The sequence below is a fragment of the Triticum urartu genome, chromosome 2A (assembly GCF_056163025.1).
Source record: "Triticum urartu cultivar PI428250 chromosome 2A, HENAU_Tu73, whole genome shotgun sequence".
Classification (NCBI taxonomy): Eukaryota; Viridiplantae; Streptophyta; class Magnoliopsida; order Poales; family Poaceae; genus Triticum; species Triticum urartu.
In genome coordinates, this window is record NC_141874.1 from 168,684,382 (window position 1) to 168,705,647 (window position 21,266).

At 43.2% G+C, this 21,266-nt stretch overlaps 1 protein-coding gene across 1 annotated transcript; it reads right to left on the bottom strand.

The window, feature by feature from the left end:
- Positions 1-19,660: 19,660 nt before the first annotated feature.
- LOC147984407 (uncharacterized) lies at positions 19,661-20,902 on the bottom strand. The gene has a single exon (XM_087541086.1). The coding sequence runs from the start codon at positions 20,900-20,902 to the stop codon at positions 19,661-19,663; it is 1,242 nt and encodes a 413-aa protein (XP_087397212.1).
- Between the last annotated feature and the right edge of the window lie 364 nt (positions 20,903-21,266).

Consider the following 21,266-nt stretch of genomic DNA (forward strand, 5'->3'; position numbering starts at 1 on the left):
AACCATAGACAAAGAGTTGTTATTTGATTAATGGGATCACATCATTAGATGAATGATCTGATTGACATGACCCATTCCATTAGCTTAGCACCTGATCGTTTAGTATGTTGCTATTGCTTTCTTCATGACTTATACATGTTCCTATGACTATGAGATTATGCAACTCCCGTTTGCCGGAGGAACACTTTGTGTGCTACCAAACGTCACAAAGTAACTGGGTGATTATAAAGGAGCTCTACAGGTGTCTCCAAAGGTACATGTTGGGTTGGCATATTTCGAGATTAGGATTTGTCACTCCGATTGTCGGAGAGGTATCTCTGGGCCCTCTCGGTAATGCACATCACTTAAGCCTTGCAAGCATTGCAACTAATGAGTTAGTTGCGGAATGATGTATTACAGAACGAGTAAAGAGACTTGTCGGTAACGAGATTGAACTAGGTATAGGATACCGACGATCGAATCTCGGGCAAGTAACATACCGATGACAAAGGGAACAACATATGTTGTTATGCGGTCTGACCGATAAAACATCTTCGTAGAATATGTAGGAACCAATATGGGCATCCAGGTCCCGCTATTGGTTATTGACCGGAGATGTGTCTCGGTCATGTCTACATTGTTCTCGAACCCGTAGGGTCCGCACGCTTAAGGTTTCGATGACAGTTATATTATGAGTTTATGCGTTTTGATGTACCGAAGGTTGTTCGGAGTCCCGGATGTGATCACGGACATGACGAGGAGTCTCGAAATGGTTGAGACATAAAGATTGATATATTGGAAGCCTATGTTTGGATATCGGAAGTGTTCCGGGTGAAATCGGGATTTTACCGGAGTACCGGGAGGTTGCCGGAACCCCCTGGGAGGTATATGGGCCTTAGTGGGCCTTAGTGGAAGAGAGGAGAGGTGACCATAGATGGGCCGCGCGCCCCTCCCCCCCCCCTTGGTCCGAATAGGACAAGGAGAGGGGGCCGGCCCCCCTTCCTCCTCTCTCTCCTCTTTTCCCCCCTCCACGAATCCTATTCCAACTAGGAAAGGGGGGAGTCCTACTCCCGGAGGGAGTAGGACTCCTCCTGGCACGCCTCCTCTTGGCCGGCCAGCCCCCCCCTTTGAGCCTTTATATAAGGAGGCAAGGGGCACCCCTAGATACATAAGTTGATCCACGTGATCATATTCTTAGCCGTGTGTGGTGCCCCTTCCACTATAGTCCTCGATAATATTGTAGCGGTGCTTAGGCGAAGCCCTGCGACGGTAGAACATCAAGATCGTCACCACGCCGTCGTGCTGACGGAACTCTTCCCCGACACTTTGCTGGATCGGAGTCCGGGGATCGTCGTCGAGCTGAACGTGTGCTAGAACTCGGAGGTGTCGTAGTTTCGGTGCTTGATCGGTCGGGCCGTGGAGACGTACGACTACATCAACCAAGTTAACGCTTCTGAAAGCACAAGTGCTCCCTAGGTGGTTTTGGTAATTGATGACAACATATCTCTTGTTGGACTAATGTTTCTATCTAGTATGTTTCAGATAAGTTCAACAATGGAGTGGCATGGACTAAAGGTTGTGGGAACTCCTTCAAGATGCTAAGGACAAAGGATTGGCTAAAGCTTAAAGCTCAAGACTCTTCATTTTACATTTTAGTGATCCAAGATCACATTGAGTCCATAGGAAAAGCCAATACTATCAAGGAGGGATGAGGTGTTGCTTAATGAGCCTCTTGCTTCATGTGCTTAATGATATGCTCCAAAATCCTCAGCTACTTTCCCACTTCCACATATGACCTAAACCCTAAGCCAAACTCGGTCCTACCGATTCTTTCTATCCGGCACCACCGAGTTTCACTTGTCATAAGCCACTGCCAAACCCTAGCAATTCGGTTCTACCGATAGGGATCTCGGTCTCACCGAGATGGGATTGCAAACTCTCTGTTTCCCTTTCGTAACTTTTCGGTCTCACCGAAAGAGCGAATCGGTCCCACCGAGATTGCAGTGTAAACTCTTTGTTTCCTTTTTGTAACTTTTCGGTCTCACCGAAAGAGCAAATCGGTCCCACCGAGTTTACCTGACCAACTCTCTGGTTAGCTTATTACCAAACTCGGTCTCACCGAGTTTGTGTAATCGGTCTCACCGAGATTACGTTATGCCCAAACCCTAACCATATCGGTCCTACCGAGTTGCATGTCAGTCCCACCGAAAATCTCTAACGGTCACTAGCTTTACCTTTTCGGTCCGACCGAATTTGTTGATTCGGTCCCACCGAGATTGGAAAACTGTGTGTAACGGTTGGATTTTGTGTGGAGGCTATATATACCCCTCCACCTCCTCTTCATTCGTGGAGAGAAACATCAGAACACATACACAATTCCAACTCATATGTTCTGAGAGAGAACCACCTACTCATGTGTTGAGACCAAGATATTCCATTCCTACCATATGAATCTTGATCTCTAGCCTTCCCCAAGTTGCTTTCCACTCAAATCTTCTTTCCACAAAATCCAAATCCTATGAGAGAGAGTTGAGTGTTGGGGAGACTATCATTTGAAGCACAAGAGCAAGGAGTTCATTACCTACACACCATTTGTTACTTCTTGGAGAGTGGTGTCTCCTAGATTGGCTAGGTGTTACTTGGGAGCCTCCGACAAGATTGTGGAGTTGAACCAAGGAGTTTGTAAGGGCAAGGAGATCGCCTACTTCGTGAAGATCTACCGCTAGTGAGGCAAGTCATTCGTGGGCGATGGCCATGGTGGGATAGACAAGGTTGCTTCTTCGTGGACCCTTCGTGGGTGGTTGCTTCTTCGTGGACCCTTCGTGGGTGGAGCCCTCCGTGGACTCGCGCAACCATTACCCTTCGTGGGTGGAGCCCTCTGTGGACTCGCGCAACCGTTACCCTTCATGGGTTGAAGTCTCCATCAACGTGGATGTAGGATAGCACCACCTATCCGAACCATGGGAAAAACATCCGTGTCTCCAATTGCGTTTGAATTCTCCAAACCCTTCCCCTTACATTCTTGCAAGTTGCATGCTTTACATTCCGCTGCTCATATACTCTTTGCATGCTTGCTTGATATGTATTGTGTATGTTGAAATTGTGCCTAAAACTCCACTCAAACCAAAAAGGCCTAAAAATTGCAAGTTTAGCACTAAGTGTCTAATCACCCCCCCCCCCTCTAGACACATCTACCTTCTAGATCCTACAAGTGGTATCAGAGCTTTGGTCTCCATTGCCTTGGTTTAATCACCATTGGAGGAAGATGGATATGTCTACCTTAGGGAGTCTTAGACATAGAGTGCCTATTCTTGATGGAGAGTATTTTCATGAGTGGAAAAATGAGATGCTTGTAATTTTCAATCAATATCATTTGAACAAGTATATTGCTAGCCCTTGTGCACCTCATATTGATCCTTTGCATCCTACCCTAGATGAAGATATTGACATGATTCGCAATCTTAGAACTATTGAGCTCATCATTAGAGGATTGACCAAAAATTTGATTGCTAGTTTGCCTACTCTTAATTGTGCCTATACTATATGGAAATTTCTTGAGGAACGATTTCCTGATCATTCCTTGAAAACTTTGGATGAAATTCTCCATAAATCTATTGCCTTGAGTAAGATGAACTCTAGTGATCCTAGTTTTGGTAATTGTCTATTTGAACTTACCAATCTTAAGCATGCTAAAGGAGATGTTGGAATCATTAGTGATATCATATTCGAAGCTATAAGAATTCATAAAAGTGACCACTTTGATGATCATTTATCTAATGAATTACCCTCTCTAGGAAATGATGAGTCACAAGATCATGATGAACATGGATACTATGATGATGATGATGATGATGATGATGATGATAGTGACTTTGATATTGATGATGCAATGAGACATTTTGGTCTTATGGCAAATCTTCGGGGATATGAATCAGGAGGAAAGGAATGGGTTCTTGATAGTGGATGTACTAATCATATGACCGGAGATGAAGAGATGTTTCGTGAGCTTGCTGAAAATGAGGCCCTCGAAAATATGTCACCTTTGGTGATAATTCAAAGGGTAAAGTGGTTGGCCTTGGTAAGGTGGCCATCTCACATGATAGTTCCATTCAAAGTGTCATGCTCGTTGAATCTCTCGGCTACAACTTACTTTCAGTATCTAGACTTGCCGATTTCGGTTTGAATGTCCTATTTACTGAGGTAGATTGCCAAGTATTTCGTCGAGACAATCATAAAATGGTCTTTACGGGTATGCGTAGAGGTGATCTTTACATTGTCGATTTCTCTAAAAAGGCACAACCTAAAACTTGCTTTGTTGCTAAATCCTCAAAAGGTTGGTTGTGGCATAGACGACTAGGTCACGTTGGCATGAGAAACCTTGACAAGCTTATTAAAGGAAATCATATCCTTGGAGTTAATGATGTCATATTTGATAAGGATAGACTTTGCAGTGCTTGTCAAACAGGTAAACAGGTTGGGGGAAGGCATCCCGTGAAGAACATCATGACCACAAGAAGGCCACTTGAGCTACTTCATATGGATCTTTTTGGTCCCAACGCCTACAAGAGTCTTGGTAGAAATTCTTTTGGTCTAGTTATAGTTGGTGATTTTTCAAGATTTACGTGGGTGTTCTTTCTTAATGACAAGTCACAGGTCCAGAAGATCTTCAGAAACTTCGCTAGGAAGGCCCAAAATCAGTTTGACGTGAAGATCAAGAAGGTTCGGAGTGACAACGGAACAGAGTTCAAGAACGCAAATGTGGACACCTTTCTTGACGAAGAAGGGATTTCACACGAGTTCTCGGCTACGTACACACCTCAACAAAATGGAGTTGTTGAGAGGAAGAACCGGACGCTCATCGAAATGGCAAGAATGATGCTTGATGAATACAAGACGCCGAAGAACTTTTGGGCAGAAGCGGTTGAGGCAGCTTGTCACGCAACAAATCGCTTATATCTTCACAAGCTACTCAGCAAGACGGCATACGAGCTTCTCACCGGTAACAAACCCCAAGTTGGATACTTTCGAGTATTCGGCTCAAAGTGCTACATTCTTGATAAGCATCGTCGTTCAAAGTTTGCTCCTAAATCTCATGAAGGTTTTCTACTTGGTTATGGCCCAAACTCTCACACTTACCGTGTCTACAACAATTTCACCCGAAAGGTTGAAGAGACGGTAGATGTGAAGTTTGATGAATCTAATGGCTCGCAAGTAGAGCAATTGCCAATTGATGTAGGAGACAAAGACCCTTCAGAAGCAATCCAAGACTTGTCCATTGACAAAATTCGTCCAACGGGGGTGAAGGAGAGTACTTCATCCATCCAAGTGGAAGCTTCTACTTCACGACAAGGTGAACCAAGAATCGACACGAAAGCATCCACAAGTGGGACACACCAAGATGAAGAAGACAAGGAAATGCATCAGGACGAACATCAACAACCTCTTTCTCCACCACGACAAGAGAATGACGACGTCAACAATGAAGAAGGCCAAGAAGAAGAACAAGATGAAGAAGATGTTCAACGAAGACCCAAGCAAAAGCTCTCACGAGTTCGAGCAAGAATTGCCAAAGATCATCCCGTCGAGCAAATCCTCAATGATATACAAACCAGGAGAATCACTCGCTCAAAAACTCGTTTAGCTAACTTTTGTGAAAACTATTCATTCATCTCTAGCATTGAACCTATGAAGGTTGAAGAAGCATTGGAAGATCCGGATTGGATAAACGTTATGCATGAAGAGCTACACAATTTTGAGAGAAACCAAGTTTGGACATTGGTTGAGAAGCCCGACAACAACCACAACATCATTGGTACCAAATGGGTGTTTCGCAACAAGCAAGATGAAGATGGACAAGTGGTTCGCAACAAAGCACGTCTCGTCGCCCAAGGGTACACACAAGTCGAAGGTATGGACTATGGTGAGACATATGCTCCCGTTGCTAGACTTGAGTCCATTCGCATCTTACTTGCCTATGCTAATCACCATAATATCACCTTGTACCAAATGGACATTAAAAGTGCTTTTCTAAATGGTGAAATAGAGGAGGAAGTTTATGTCAAACAACCTCCCGGCTTTATCAATCCTAAGAAACCAAATCATGTTTATAAACTTTACAAAGCTCTTTATGGTCTTAAACAAGCTCCTAGAGCATGGTATAAATGCTTGACCAAGTTCCTTATTACAAGTGGTTTTGAAATTGGTAAAATTGATTCTACTCTTTTTACTAAAAGGGTTAATGGAGAACTATTTGTATGCCAAATTTATGTCGATGATATCATATTTGGTTCAACTAACCCTCTCTTTAGTGAAAAGTTTGGAAAGCTAATGTCAGAGAAGTTTCAGATGTCTATGATGAGTGAACTCAAATTCTTTCTCGGTTTGCAAATCAAGCAAACTAAGGAAGGTACATTTGTCTCTCAAACGAAGTACACCAAGGACTTATTCAAGAAGTTCAATATGCAAGAATGCAAAGGTATGTCTATACCCATGCCTACTAGTGGACATAATGATTTGACCAAAGATGGTGAACCGGTTGATCAAAAGGTTTATCGCTCTATGATTGGTTCATTGTTATACCTATGTGCTTCACGTCCCGATATTATGCTAAGTGTGTGCATGTGTGCACGATATCAAGCTGCTCCTAAAGAATGTCATCTTAAGGCTGTGAAAAGGATAGTGAGATATTTAATCCATACACCAAATTTTGGCATTTGGTATCCTAAGAGGTCTTCTTTTGATCTTGTTGGCTATTCCGACTCGGATTATGCCGGAGACAAGGTTGATAGAAAGTCCACTTTGGGTACTTGTCAATTTCTTGGTAGATCTCTTGTGTCTTGGTCTTCCAAGAAACAAAACTCGGTATCCTTATCCACCGCCGAAGCGGAATACATTGCCGCTGGTTCATGTTGTGCTCAATTACTTTGGATGACCCAAACTCTTAAAGATTATGGGATTTATGTGAAACATGTTCCACTGCTTTGTGACAATGAAAGTGCTATCAAAATTGGTCATAATCCTGTACAACATTCTCGAACTAAGCATATTGAAGTTCGTCATCATTTCATTCGAGATCATGTTGCTAAGGGTGACATTAATCTTAAGCACGTTCGCACCGATAAGAAATTAGTGGATATATTTACTAAACCTCTTGATGAGAAAGTATTTTGCAGGTTGAGAGGTGAATTGAACATCGTTGATGCTTCGAACTTGGAGTAGAAACTCCATTGGATACATGCAAGACATGAGCTTATGACTAATCCATAATATATCTCTTATGATGACTATCTTATGTCTTGGATATATTTGTACCTTGCATGTTGTCTAACTCATGTAGGTGCTTGGTTGAATCTAATTCCATGAGATTGCGACTCACTCACATCTTGAGCAATCTCTACATCACCAAGTCTCTACACAATGGCGGTTGAAGACAAGGAAGCACAAAACCATTCAAACATATCCTTTGACAAATTCTATGTTGAGCTTCATGATTGTCATTTTTGGATACACAAGTTCTCTTCCTTGCAAGAACTAACCCATGTAGGTAGATGAACTCAAACTCCAAGTGGTACTCTCAACTCTTGATGAGCTACATCAACCTTGAGCACCCACACAAGTTCAACTACATGAGCAAGAACCACACCACCACCCAAGGTATGTTATTCCATCTTAGAGAAGCTTTACTCCAAGACATGAGTCAAAGCAACTCAACAAGATGTGAATACATCAAGATGCTTAAATGAAAAATGGTAACCCCATTTTGAGCTTAAACGATGAGTATGACCTATGATCAAGTGTTCTCACTTGACTCCTAAGTCAATATACTCTAACATAGGTGACTATGTCACCGCCCAACTCTAGATGAAGTTCTCTTGTGTTCTTTTTGTGTGTATCTCATGCATGTTTAGTTTCTTTCTCAGAGCAAAAAACTCCATCTAGATTTTTCAGTCTCTTCTCTTTTCTTTCTGTTTATGTTCTGCATTTTCTGCATTCAATTCCTTGCAAATCCTTTAGGTAATTCATTGCAAATCTTTGTGAGATCCTACATGTCTAGTGAGCTGAGGTGACAAATGTTTTTCTCTGTGTGAACTCGGTTTCACCGACTTGTAATTTTCGGTCCAACCGAATCTTTTCGGTGCCACCGAAACATACCACTCGGTGCCACCGACTTCGCAACAGGAAAAACAGTTTGCCACTTGTTCTATATTTCTTCTGATCCAGCTCTACTCAATGAATCTTGTCCTCTACAAGAATCACAGTTTTATCCATTGTTTTGTGCTGAGTCTCAAGGACCAAACCTATACGACGGATTCCAGAAAGCCCTTCTTGGAAATTGATGTCAAAGGGGGAGAGAGAGATCACATCAAAGCTTATAGGAGAGAGAGATCACATCAAGGGAGAGAAAAAGTCTCAAGGACCAAACCTACAAGAGAGAAAGTATTAAGGGGGAGAGAGAGACTTCCAGGGGGAGAGAATACTCAAGGATCCCAGATGTCCCAGATGCTTGATGCTTGATGTTCAAGAGGAGAGATGTCACATGTCTTTTTAGGGGGAAAGACATGTTCATTTGTATCTTTCAGCTCTGATTTGCTGTTCCTTATCTTCTCCCAATATCCCATGTAAGATTCTGGGGGAGCAAGACACCTAAGGGAAAGAAATCAGTCAAATTCATTGCATATCTTTATTCTTGGGGACATGTTGAATCCAATGTGGTACCTTGTACTCACTCTCTACATGGCATCCCAGTCTTGGTATTCTTGTGGTTTCTTTTGTTTGCTCTGGCTAGTGGATGTACTTGTGTTATCTAACTTTGTTTGTGCAGGTTCATTCCATCCTAAGCCAACAAAAGACCACAAGGTAAGTATATGCATCAAAATCATGAGTATGAGGAGTTCTTGCTTATGTACATACTGTTTGTAAGAAGGACTCATGAGCATGAAGGTATTTTCCTTGATAATCTTTTGCTCTGATGCATATGGCCAAGATACATGTAACACATTGCCTACTCTGTCATGGTTATGCTCTCACATGCCTCTATATTTCATATTTACATGAGTGCATACATGTAGGGGGAGCCTATGCTTGTTACATGTCCTTCCAAAGCTTTACTTGTTGTTCTTTATATCTTTATCTAAGGCTTTGATGTATGTTGCCATCAATTACCAAAAAGGGGGAGATTGAAAGCACAAGTGCTCCCTAGGTGGTTTTGGTAATTGATGACAACATATCTCTTGTTGGACTAATGTTTCTATCTAGTATGTTTCAGATAAGTTCAACAATGGAGTGTCATGGACTAAAGGTTGTGGGAACTCCTTCAAGATGCTAAGGACAAAGGATTGGCTAAAGCTTAAAGCTCAAGACTCTTCATTTTACATTTTAGTGATCCAAGATCACATTGAGTCCATAGGAAAAGCCAATACTATCAAGGAGGGATGAGGTGTTGCTTAATGAGCCTCTTGCTTCATGTGCTTAATGATATGCTCCAAAATCCTCAGCTACTTTCCCACTTCCACATATGACCTAAACCCTAAGCCAAACTCGGTCCTACCGATTCTTTCTATCCGGCGCCACCGAGTTTCACTTGTCATAAGCCACTGCCAAACCCTAGCAATTCAGTTCTACCGATAGGGATCTCGGTCTCACCGAGATGGGATTTCAAACTCTCTGTTTCCCTTTCGTAACTTTTCGGTCTCACCGAAAGAGCGAATCGGTCCCACCGAGATTGCAGTGTAAACTCTTTGTTTCCTTTTTGTAACTTTTCGGTCTCACCGAAAGAGCAAATCGGTCCCACCGAGTTTACCTGACCAACTCTCTGGTTAGCTTATTACCAAACTCGGTCTCACCGAGTTTGTGTAATCAGTCTCACCGAGATTACGTTATGCCCAAACCCTAACCATATCGGTCCTACCGAGTTGCATGTCAGTCCCACCGAAAATCTCTAACGGTCACTAGGTTTACCTTTTTGGTCCGACCGAGTTTGTTGATTCGGTCCCACCGAGATTGGAAAACTGTGTGTAACGGTTGGATTTTGTGTGGAGGCTATATATACCCCTCCACCTCCTCTTCATTCGTGGAGAGAGCCATCAGAACACATACACAATTCCAACTCATATGTTCTGAGAGAGAACCACCTACTCATGTGTTGAGACCAAGATATTCCATTCCTACCATATGAATCTTGATCTCTAGCCTTCCCCAAGTTGCTTTCCACTCAAATCTTCTTTCCACAAAATCCAAATCCTATGAGAGAGAGTTGAGTGTTGGGGAGACTATCATTTGAAGCACAAGAGCAAGGAGTTCATTACCTACACACCATTTGTTACTTCTTGGAGAGTGGTGTCTCCTAGATTGGCTAGGTGTTACTTGGGAGCCTCCGACAAGATTGTGGAGTTGAACCAAGGAGTTTGTAAGGGCAAGGAGATCGCCTACTTCGTGAAGATCTACCGCTAGTGAGGCAAGTCCTTCGTGGGCGATGGCCATGGTGGGATAGACAAGGTTGCTTCTTCGTGGACCCTTCGTGGGTGGTTGCTTCTTCGTGGACCCTTCGTGGGTGGAGCCCTCCGTGGACTCGCGCAACCATTACCCTTCGTGGGTGGAGCCCTCTGTGGACTCACGCAACCGTTACCCTTCGTGGGTTGAAGTCTCCATCAACGTGGATGTAGGATAGCACCACCTATCCGAACCACGGGAAAAACATCCGTGTCTCCAATTGCGTTTGAATTCTCCAAACCCTTCCCCTTACATTCTTGCAAGTTGCATGCTTTACATTCCGCTGCTCATATACTCTTTGCATGCTTGCTTGATATGTATTGTGTATGTTGAAATTGTGCCTAAAACTCCACTCAAACCAAAAAGGCCTAAAAATTGCAAGTTTAGCACTAAGTGTCTAATCACCCCCCCCCCTCTAGACACATCTACTTCTAGATCCTACAGCTTCCGTTGTCGATCTACAAGGGTACGTAGATCACACTCTCCCCCTCTCGTTGCTATGCATCACCATGATCTTGCATGTGCGTAGGAAATTTTTTGAAATTACTACGAAACCCAACAAGCGGTGCTTCCAGGACGTAATTCTTCTGTGCAGCAATGAGGATAATCCTCAAGTTACGAACCCAGTCCGTGTAATTGCTACCATCATCTTTCAACTTTGCTTTCTCAAGGAACGCATTAAAATTTAACGGAACAACAGCACGGGCCATCTATCTACAATCAAACATAAACAAGCAAGATACTATCAAGTACTAAGTTCATGATAAATTTAAGTTCAATTAATCATATTACTTAAGAACTCCCACTTAGATAGACATCCCTCTAATCCTCTAAGTGATCATGTGATCCAAATCAACTAAACCATGTCCGATCATCACGTGAGATGGAGTAGTTTCATTGGTGAACATCACTATGTTGATCATATCTACTATATGATTCACGCTCGACCTTTCGGTCTCCGTGTTCTGAGGCCATATCTGCACATGCTTGGCTCGTCAAGTATAACCTGAGTATTCTGCGTGTGCAACTGTTTTGCACCCGTTGTATTTGAACGTAGAGCCTATCACACCCGATCATCACGTGGTGTCTCAGCACGAAGAACTTTCGTAACGGTGCATACTCAGGGAGAACACTTCTTGATAATTAGTGAGAGATCGCTACCGTCAATCAAAGCAAGATAAGATGCATAAAAGATAAACATCACATGCAATCAATATAAGTGATATGATATGGCCATCATCATCTTGTGCTTGTGATCTCCATCTTCGGAGCACCGTCGTGATCACCATCGTCACCGGCGCGACACCTTGATCACCATCGTAGCATCGTTGTCGTCTCGCCAATCTTATGCTTCCACGACTATCGCTACCGCTTAGTGATAAAGTAAAGCATTACAGTGCAATTGCATTGCATACAATAAAGCGACAACCATATGGCTCCTGCCAGTTGCCGATAACTTGGTTACAAAACATGATCATCTCATACAATAAAATTAAGCATCATGTCTTGACCATATCACATCACAACATGCCCTGCAAAAACAAGTTAGACGTCCTCTACTTTGTTGTTGCAAGTTTTATGTGGCTGCTACGGGGTTAAGCAAGAACCAATCTTACCTACACATCAAAACCACAACGATAGTTTGTCAAGTTGGTGCTGTTTTAACCTTCGCAAGGACCGGGCGTAGCCACACTCGGTTCAACTAAAGTTGGAGAAACTGACACCCGCTAGCCACCTTTGTGCAAAGCACGTCGGGAGAACCGGTCTCACGTAAGCGTACGCGTAATGTCGGTCCGGGCCGCTTCGTCCAACAATACCGCCGAACCAAAGTATGACATGCTGGTAAGCAGTATGACTTATATCGCCCACAACTCATTTGTGTTCTACTCGTGCATATAACATCAACACATAAAACCTAGGCTTGGATGCCACTGTTGGGGAACGTAGTAATTTCAAAAAAATTCCTACGCACACGCAAGATCATGGTGATGCATAGCAACGAGAGGGGAGAGTGTGATCTACGTACCCTTGTAGACCGACAATGGAAGCGTTAGCACAATGCGGTTGATGTAGTCGTACGTCTTCACGGCCCGACCGATCAAGCACCGAAACTACGGCACCTCCGAGTTTTAGCACACGTTCAGCTCGATGACGATCCCCGAACACCGATCCAGCAAAGTGTCGGGGAAGAGTTCCGTCAGCACGACGGCGTGGTGACGGTCTTGATGTTCTACCGTCGCAGGGCTTCGCCTAAGCACCGCTACAATATTATCGAGGATTATGGTGGAAGGGGGCACCGCACATGGCTAAGAAAACAATCACGTGGATCAACTTGTGTGTCTAGGGGTTCCCCCTGCCCCCGTATATAAAGGAGCAAGGGGAGGAGGCCGGCTGGCCCTATAGGCGCGCCAAGGAGGAGTCCTCCTCCTAGTAGGATCCTAGTAGGAGTAGGACTCCTACTAGGAGGGGGAAGGAAGTGGGGAAGGAGAAGGAAAGGGGGGCGCCGCCCCCCCCCCCTCTCCTAGTCCAATTCGGACCAGGGGGGAGGAGGCGCGCGGCCCACCCTGGCTGCCCTTCTCTTTCTCCACTAAGGCCCATATGGCCCATTACTTCTCCCGGGGGGGGTTCCGGTAACCCTCCGGTACTCCGGTTTTCTCCGAAATCACCCGGAACACTTCCGGTGTCCGAATATAGCCGTCCAATGTATCAATCTTTATGTCTCGACCATTTCGAGACTCCTCGTTATGTCTGTGATCACATTCGGGACTCCTAACTAACTTCGGTACATCAAAACTCATAAACTCATAATATAACTGTCATCGAAACCTTAAGCGTGCGGACCCTACGGGTTCGAGAACAATGTAGACATGACCGAGACATGTCTCCAGTCAATAACCAATAGCGGAACCTGGATGCTCATATTGGCTCCTACATATTCTACGAAGATCTTTATCGGTCAGGCCGCATAACAACATACATTGTTCACTTTGTCATCGATATGTTACTTGCCTGAGATTCGATCGTCGGTATCTCAATACCTAGTTCAATCTCATTACCGGCAAGTCTCTTTACTCGTTTCGTAATACATCATCTCGCAACTAACTCATTATTTGCAATGCTTGCAAGGCTTATGTGATGTGCATTACCAAGAGGGCCCAGAGATACCTCTCCGACAATCGGAGTGACAAATCCTAATATCGAAATACGCCAACCCAACATTTACCTTTGGAGACACCTATAGAGCTCCTTTATAATCACCTAGTTACGTTGTGACGTTTGGTAGCACACAAAGTGTTCCTCCGGCAAACGGGAGTTGCATAATCTCATAGTCATAGGAACATGTATAAGTCATGAAGAAAGCAATAGCAAGATACTAAACGATCGGGTGCTAAGCTAATGGAAATGGGTCATGTCAATCACATCATTCTCCTAATAATGTGATCCCGTTAATCAAATGACAACACATGTCTATGGTTAGGAAACATAACCATCTTTGATTAATGAGCTAGTCAAGTAGAGGCATACTAGTGACGTTTGGTTTGTCTATGTATTCACACAAGTATTATGTTTCCAGATAATACAATTCTAGCATGAATAATAAACATTTATCATGATATAAGGAAATAAAATAATAACATTATTATTGCCTCTAGGGCATATTTCCTTCAGATAGTATGTCTATTATTCTTGGAAGACCCTTTTTGAATACTTCAGGGGTTGTTATTGATTGCACTAAAGGCAATGTCACTTTTCATGTTAATGGTAATGTGCATACGGTACACTTTCCGAGGAAACAACCTCAAGTTCATAGTATCAACTCTATTGGAAAATTTTCATCGATTATATTTGGAGGTCTTGAATTTCCTTTTCCTACTGTCAAGAAGAAATATGATATTCTTATTATTGGGGATGTGCATATCCCGGTTGAGGTAACATAGTGTTATTCGAAATTTCTCCGGTTCCATGTTATTCAGAATGAGTTCGTTAACAAGACTTGATCAACCTTGTTAGTGGATTCCTTTTGGTGAGCATGAGATGGATGAAACTAGAAGGCACAACTCTCTGTACCCTCCTTTTACTTTCTGTTATTTATATTAAATAAAATAAAAATAAGTATTTTTTGTCAGTTATCTGATTATGCATGCAATATGAAAATACCCTGTAAATAAAAGTTCTCCAAATGCCCTGAAATTTAAATATGATTTTTTCTGGATAATTTGAGAATATTTGGCACTGAGAACACAGCAGGGGGGCATCCACCTGGCCACGAGGGTGGAGGGTGAGCCCTACCCCCTGGGCGCGCCCCCTGCCTCGTGGGCCCATGGTGGCCCTCCTCCACTTATCCTTTCACCCACACACTCCTTCCTCCCCCAAACACGAATATCCAGCTCAAGCACGAGTTCTAGCTCATTTTGCTACTATTTTCGATCTCCTTACTCAAAGCACCTCTCACAAAAATGCTTGGGGAGATTGTTCCTTGGTATGTGACTCCTTCATTGGTCCAATTAGTTTTTGTTCTAGTGCTCTATTCATTGCAAATTTTTGCTTCTTAGGTGATCCTGTTCTTGAGCTTGCATGTCAAATTTATATGGTTCCAAGTAGTTTTGATGCATGATATAGGCTCTAGGCACTTGTATGAGTAGTTGCTATCAATATTATTGAGTTTGGTTCACTTTTATTTTGAAGTTACTAAAAAATCAGAATTTTTCAGAGAAAGAAATATGCTTAGGAAAATGTTCCAGGGTGGTTCTTCAAGGAAGCAAGGACCCAGGCTTGCAATGCGTGATGTTGATGATGAGCCACCAAGAGACGCTCTAGTGCGTCCTTGTGAATGGCCTTCTGAGAACTTTATGGATCGAGCGGGAATTAAGGAAGAATTTAATGCATATTTGCGTAATGCTAATCTTGTGAGCTTCGAGGAAGAGAAGTGCAGCCAGTATCACAATCTCACTAGTTCCTTTGTGATGAGGTTTGAATTTTCATCTTCACGTAATTCTTCAACTGTCCTGTTTGATCTTTATGAATATTCTTACACTATGGACTTAGAGGATTTTACCACTGCTTGCAAACTTTCACACTGGGGCAGTATAAGGGATCCTCGCAAATCTGAATTTAGAGATTTTCTTGCTAGCATAACTATGGGAGAATCTAGAGATATAACACAAGCTACCATAGGGAGCATTCACTTTCCTGCTATACATTATTTTGCTCTCTTCATAGGTAGATGCATTAATGGTAAAGATGAGGCATGTCACATGTGTGTCCCTGACCTCAGTATTCTTAGGAGTGCTGTGTTAGGAGATAAACCTTATAATTTGGGAGCCATTGTTGCACGTAGGTTGCATCTTAATAGATTTAATGGAAATTTCTTTGGAGGAATTTATGCAACCCGCATAGCTAATTTTCTTGGTATAGCCATACGCGAAGATGATATTGAATTACCCCCTGCTTACCTAGACTTTAATGCTATGGTTCACCACCAGTTTGTCGAGAGGAATGAATCACCTCTCCAGTATCGACTAATCTTTGACAGACGTCGTGCTGTCCATATTACTCTCCCTGCTCATGTCTTCTTTGATCATCAGGCAAAAGGAAGATATGTTATTACCAGAGAGGAGGCAGATGAGTACGAGAGGAGAGAGGAGGCCGCTTGTCACCACGCTGCAGCGCAGGAGGCGATAGCCGCTGCATCTCAGTATGACCCCAACTACTATTATGGATATCCTCCAGGCCAACCGTGGCCATAGACCAACTTAGGCCAAAAGCCTAAGCTTGGGGGAGTATGTATTTCCCACCGACATTACATTTATGTTCACACACTCATTGCTAGATGTCGGTGCTCATACTTTTTCATTGTATCATCCATGCTAGTTTACTTTCCTTTTTATGCTTTCTTTTTGTGTGTTTAATAAACATTAAGAAAAACCAAAAAATTTAGTTGTAGTTTTTAATTAGTTTACTTTCAATGCTTGTAGTAGTAATTAAAAAGAAACCCCAAAAAGATTTCATGTTCTTCTTTTACTTGTTGGGAGCTCTCCCATGTAAATAGTTTTATTTCTTTTCTTTTCTTTGGGGGTCGATGGGAGAAGACCATGATTAAATTGTTGAAGTGGCTCTTATATGCATAATTTTTGATCTGACAAAAGAGCCCATATTGCCTTGTCTTATCCTGTTTATTGAATGCTTGCAGATTTCATCTTAGTCCAATGCACGTGCACTATTATTATTATCCACATCGTTCGGTCGTGCAAGTGAAAGGCAATAATGATGATCATATGATGAACTTATTGAGATGAGAAAAGCTGGTATGAACTCGACCTCTTTTGTTTTTGTAAATATGATTAGTTCATCGTTCTTGATTAGGCCTATTATGCATAAACATGTTTGCAATGACAACTAGAGATCATAGTTCTTGTGCCATGCTTGATTAGCTAGGAGCTTATAATGGTTTACCTTGCATGCCAACATGCTATTAAAATGGTTATGATGTGGTATGATAGGGTGGTATCCTCCTATGAATGATTTAAGTGACTTGACTTGGCGCATGTTCACGCATGTAGTTGAAACAAAATCAACATAGCCTTCACGATATTTATGTTCATGGTGGATTACATCCTATTCATGCTTGCATTCGGTGTTGATTAATTTTAATGCATGTTCATGACTGTTGTCGCTCTCTAGCTGGTCGCTTCCCAGTCTTTTGCTAGCCTTCACCTGTACTAAGCGGGAATACTGCTTGTGTATCCAATCCCTTAAACCCCAAAGTTATTCCACATGAGTCCACTATACCTACCTATATACGGTATCTACCTGCCGTTCCAAGTAAATTTGTATGTGCCAAAATCTAAACCTTCAAATAAATATCCTGTTTTGTATGCTCGAATAGCTCATGTATCAACTAGGGCTGTCCGTATCTTCCATATTAGGCGGGTTATTCTCAAGAGGAGTGGACTCCGCTCCTCACTCACGAGAAAGTGGCTGGTCACCGAGATGCCGAGTCCCATGCTTTATGCAAATCAAATCAAAATAATTGCAAAAAAACTCCCCTTGGGACTCTTGTTAGTTGGAGGCACTCGTTGTTTCGAGCAAGCCATGGATTGATGCTTGTTGGTGGAAGGGGGAGTATAAACTTTATCATTCTGTTTGGGAACCGCCTATAATGTGTGTAGCATGGAAGATATCGCCATCTCTTGGTTGTTATGTTGACAATGAAAGTATACCGCTCAAAATATTATTCATCTCTATTTCGAAACCGAGCTCTGGCACCTCTACAAATCCCTGCTTCCCTCTGCGAAGGGCCTATCAATTTACTTTCATGCTGAGTCATCATCCTCTTATTAAAAAGCACCAGTTGGAGAGCACCACTGTCATTTGCATTCATTACTGTTAGTTTACATTGAGTATGACTTGACTGGATCTCTTTTACCATGAATTACAATGTCTAGTCAGTCCTTGGTCTTTGAAGGTGCTCCGCATTTATGTTTTGCAGTCTCAGAAAGGGCTAGCGAGATACCATCTTGTTATATCATATTATGATTGTTTTGAGAAAGTGTTGTCATCCGAGATTTATTATTATTGCTCGCTAGTTGATTATGCCATTGATATGAGTAAACTTGAGACCTAAGCGTTAATGTGAATGTGGTTAGTTATAATCTTTGCTGAAAACTTGAATGTTGGCTTTACATATTTACAACAACAAGAGCAAACAGAGTTTGTAAAAGTTTTTCTTTTTCACTTTCAGTTTATCAACTGAATTGCTTGAGGACAAGCAAAGGATTAAGCTTGGGGGAGTTGATACGTCTCCGTCGTATCTACTTTTCCAAACACTTTTGCCCTTGTTTTGGACTCTAACTTGCATGATTTGAATGGAACTAACCCGGACTGACGTTGTTTTCAGCAGAATTACCATGGTGTTATTTATGTGTAGAAACAAAAGTTCTCGGAATGACCTGAAACTTCACAGAGCAACTTTTTGGAAAATATAAAAAATACCTGCAAAAGATGAAGGCCAGGGGGCCCACCACCTATCCACGAGGGTGGGGGCGCGCCTGCCCCCCTAGGGCTCGCCCCCTACCTCATGGGCCCCCTGGAGCTCCTCCGACTCCAACTCAAACTCTATATATTGTGTTTCGGGGAGAGAAAAATCAGAGAGAAGAATTCATCATGTTTTACGATATGGAGCCGCCGCCAAGCCCTAAAACCTCTTGGGAGGGCTGATCTGGAGTCCGTTCGGGGCTCCGGAGAGGGGAATCTGTCACCATCGTCATCATCAACCATCCTCCATCACCAATTTCATGATGCTCTCCGCCGTGCGTGAGTAATTCCATCGTAGGCTTGCTGGACGGTGATGGGTTGGATGAGATTTATCATGTAATCGAGTTAGTTTTGTTAGGGTTTGATCCCTAGTATCCACTATATTCTGAGATTGATGTTGCTATGACTTTGCTATGCTTAATGCTTGTCACTAGGGCCCGAATGCCATGATTTCAGATCTGAACCTATTATGTTTTCATCAATATATGAGAGTTCTTGATCCTATCTTGCAAGTCTATAGTCACCTACTATGTGTTATGATCCATTAAGCCCGAAGTGACAATAATCGGGATACTTACCGGTGATGACCGTAGTTTGAGGAGTTCATGTATTCACTATGTGTTAATGCTTTGGTCCGGTACTCTATTAAAAGGAGGCCTTAATATCCCTTAGTTTCCACTAGGACCCCGCTGCCACGGGAGGGTAGGACAAAAGATGTCATGCAAGTTCTTTTCTATAAGCACGTATGACTATATTCGGAATACATGCCTACATTACATTGATGAATTGGAGCTAGTTCTTTGTCACCCTAGGTTATGACTGTTACATGATGAACCGCATCCGGCATAATTCTCCATCACCGATCCATTGCCTACGAGCTTTCCATATATTGTTCTTCGCTTATTTACTTTTTCGTTGCTATTGCTATCATCACTACAAAATACCAAAAACATTAGTTTTGCTACTGTTACATTTTGCTACCGTTACCACTACTATCATATTACTTTGCTACTAAACACTTTTCTGCAGATACTAAGTTTCTAGGTGTGGTTGAATTGACAACTCAGCTGCTAATACTTGAGAATATTCTTTGGCTCCCCTTGTGTCGAATCAATAAATTTGGATTGAATACTCTACACTCGAAAACTGTTGCGATCCCCTATATTTGTGGGTTATCAAGGGCGCGGACGGAGTTTTGCGCTAAAAGAAAGTTGTCGTGGATGCACTTCGATTTTAGGAATGTCGTCTGCGCCGGTGAGATGATGGAGCCAATGACTGACGCCAATCTAATCGAGAGAACCTTGGAGATGAGCTTGGTTATCGAATGGATCAAACTAATGGGCCTGAAGTGGGTGATCTCCGTTGCCCCATCCTTTTTTTGTAGGAGAATGATTGTAGCTTTGTTGATCGCCGACATGTCGCCGCCTGAGAGATTGTAGAATTGGTGGAAGGCAGCCATGACGTCTGTCTTGATGATGGACCAACACGAGCGGAAGAAAGTGCCATTGAAGTCGTCCGGCCCCGGGGACTTCTCTTGTGGAGATTTGCATATCGCCGCCCACACCTCGTCCTCAGTGAAGGGATTGTCGAGGCTGGCTGCCGGCAAAGACGGCAGGTGGATGGATTCCCAGTTGATGGTTCGGTTGCGAGGCGATGTTGTGCCCAACGAGGATCGAAAGTGCTCATGAATGATCCGCTCCTTGTCGCCGTGGGAGGTGGCAATGGAGTCTCGAGTGTGTAGGGCATGGATGAAGTTTTTTTGGCGCCGTGAGTTGATTTTTGCCTGGAAGAACGCAATCTTGGCGTCGCCCGCGCGCAGCCAGGTGACGCGCGAGGCATGTCTCTTGCGCGCCCTCTCAATGGCGGCGAGTCCAAGGACTCGCATCTTGAGCCATTTCCGCAGCTGGAATTCATCTACCGTCAGTTGCCTACTCTCCTGAGCAATGTCGAGGCGGAGCACGATCTTGTTTGCGATGTGCATTTGAAGCTTTGTCTCGCTGAAGAAGCCCTTGGCCCAAATCTTCATGTCACGGGCCACTCGCGCGAGCTTTGTGCTGAGTCTCTTGAAAGCACAGCCAGAGGCGACTGGGCGATCCCACGCCCTCTGCACCGTAGTGTGGAAGCGAGGGAATCTCAGCCAAAAAGACTCGAAGCGGAAGCGAGCAGCGCGGCGAGGGGCTGCCGCCTCCGACGGCAGCAACGGGCAGTGGTCAGAGCACGAGGTGGAAGCGGCGTGAAGGAGGTAGGAGGGAAACATGGAGGCCCAGGCCATGGTGCAGAAAAAATTATCTATGCTAACTAGGGTTGGCGACATGCGCTCGTTGCTCCACGTAAATCTTCTGTTCTTGCACTTGATCTCCTTGAGCCCTGCCGCGTCGATCGCAGCTCGAAATTTTTCCATGATCCTACGATTTATGTTGGTGTTGTTAGCTCCATGTGTCTCCAGTGCTTATTAGCTCGGTGATTGCAGAGGAAAGGGCATTACATTGAACAAAATAGCAACCTTTTTTCCCTAAAAAAGTAGTATTGGTTGATGTATAGCTAGGCCCCATGCACGCTTTTCATAGGAGTGTACCAGTAGGTCAAGTTTGTTCAAAAAATGTTTCAGAATTTTTTTAAAAAAACTTAATTGCTAAACTATTTTTCGTATGTCGTGTTCATCTATACCGAGGTTCAGAGGAGTACTTTCCGCAATTCGACCCCCTTACGTATTTGTGCTTCGAATAATGAAGTATATGTACATATATTATATTTTCGGAAAAGGA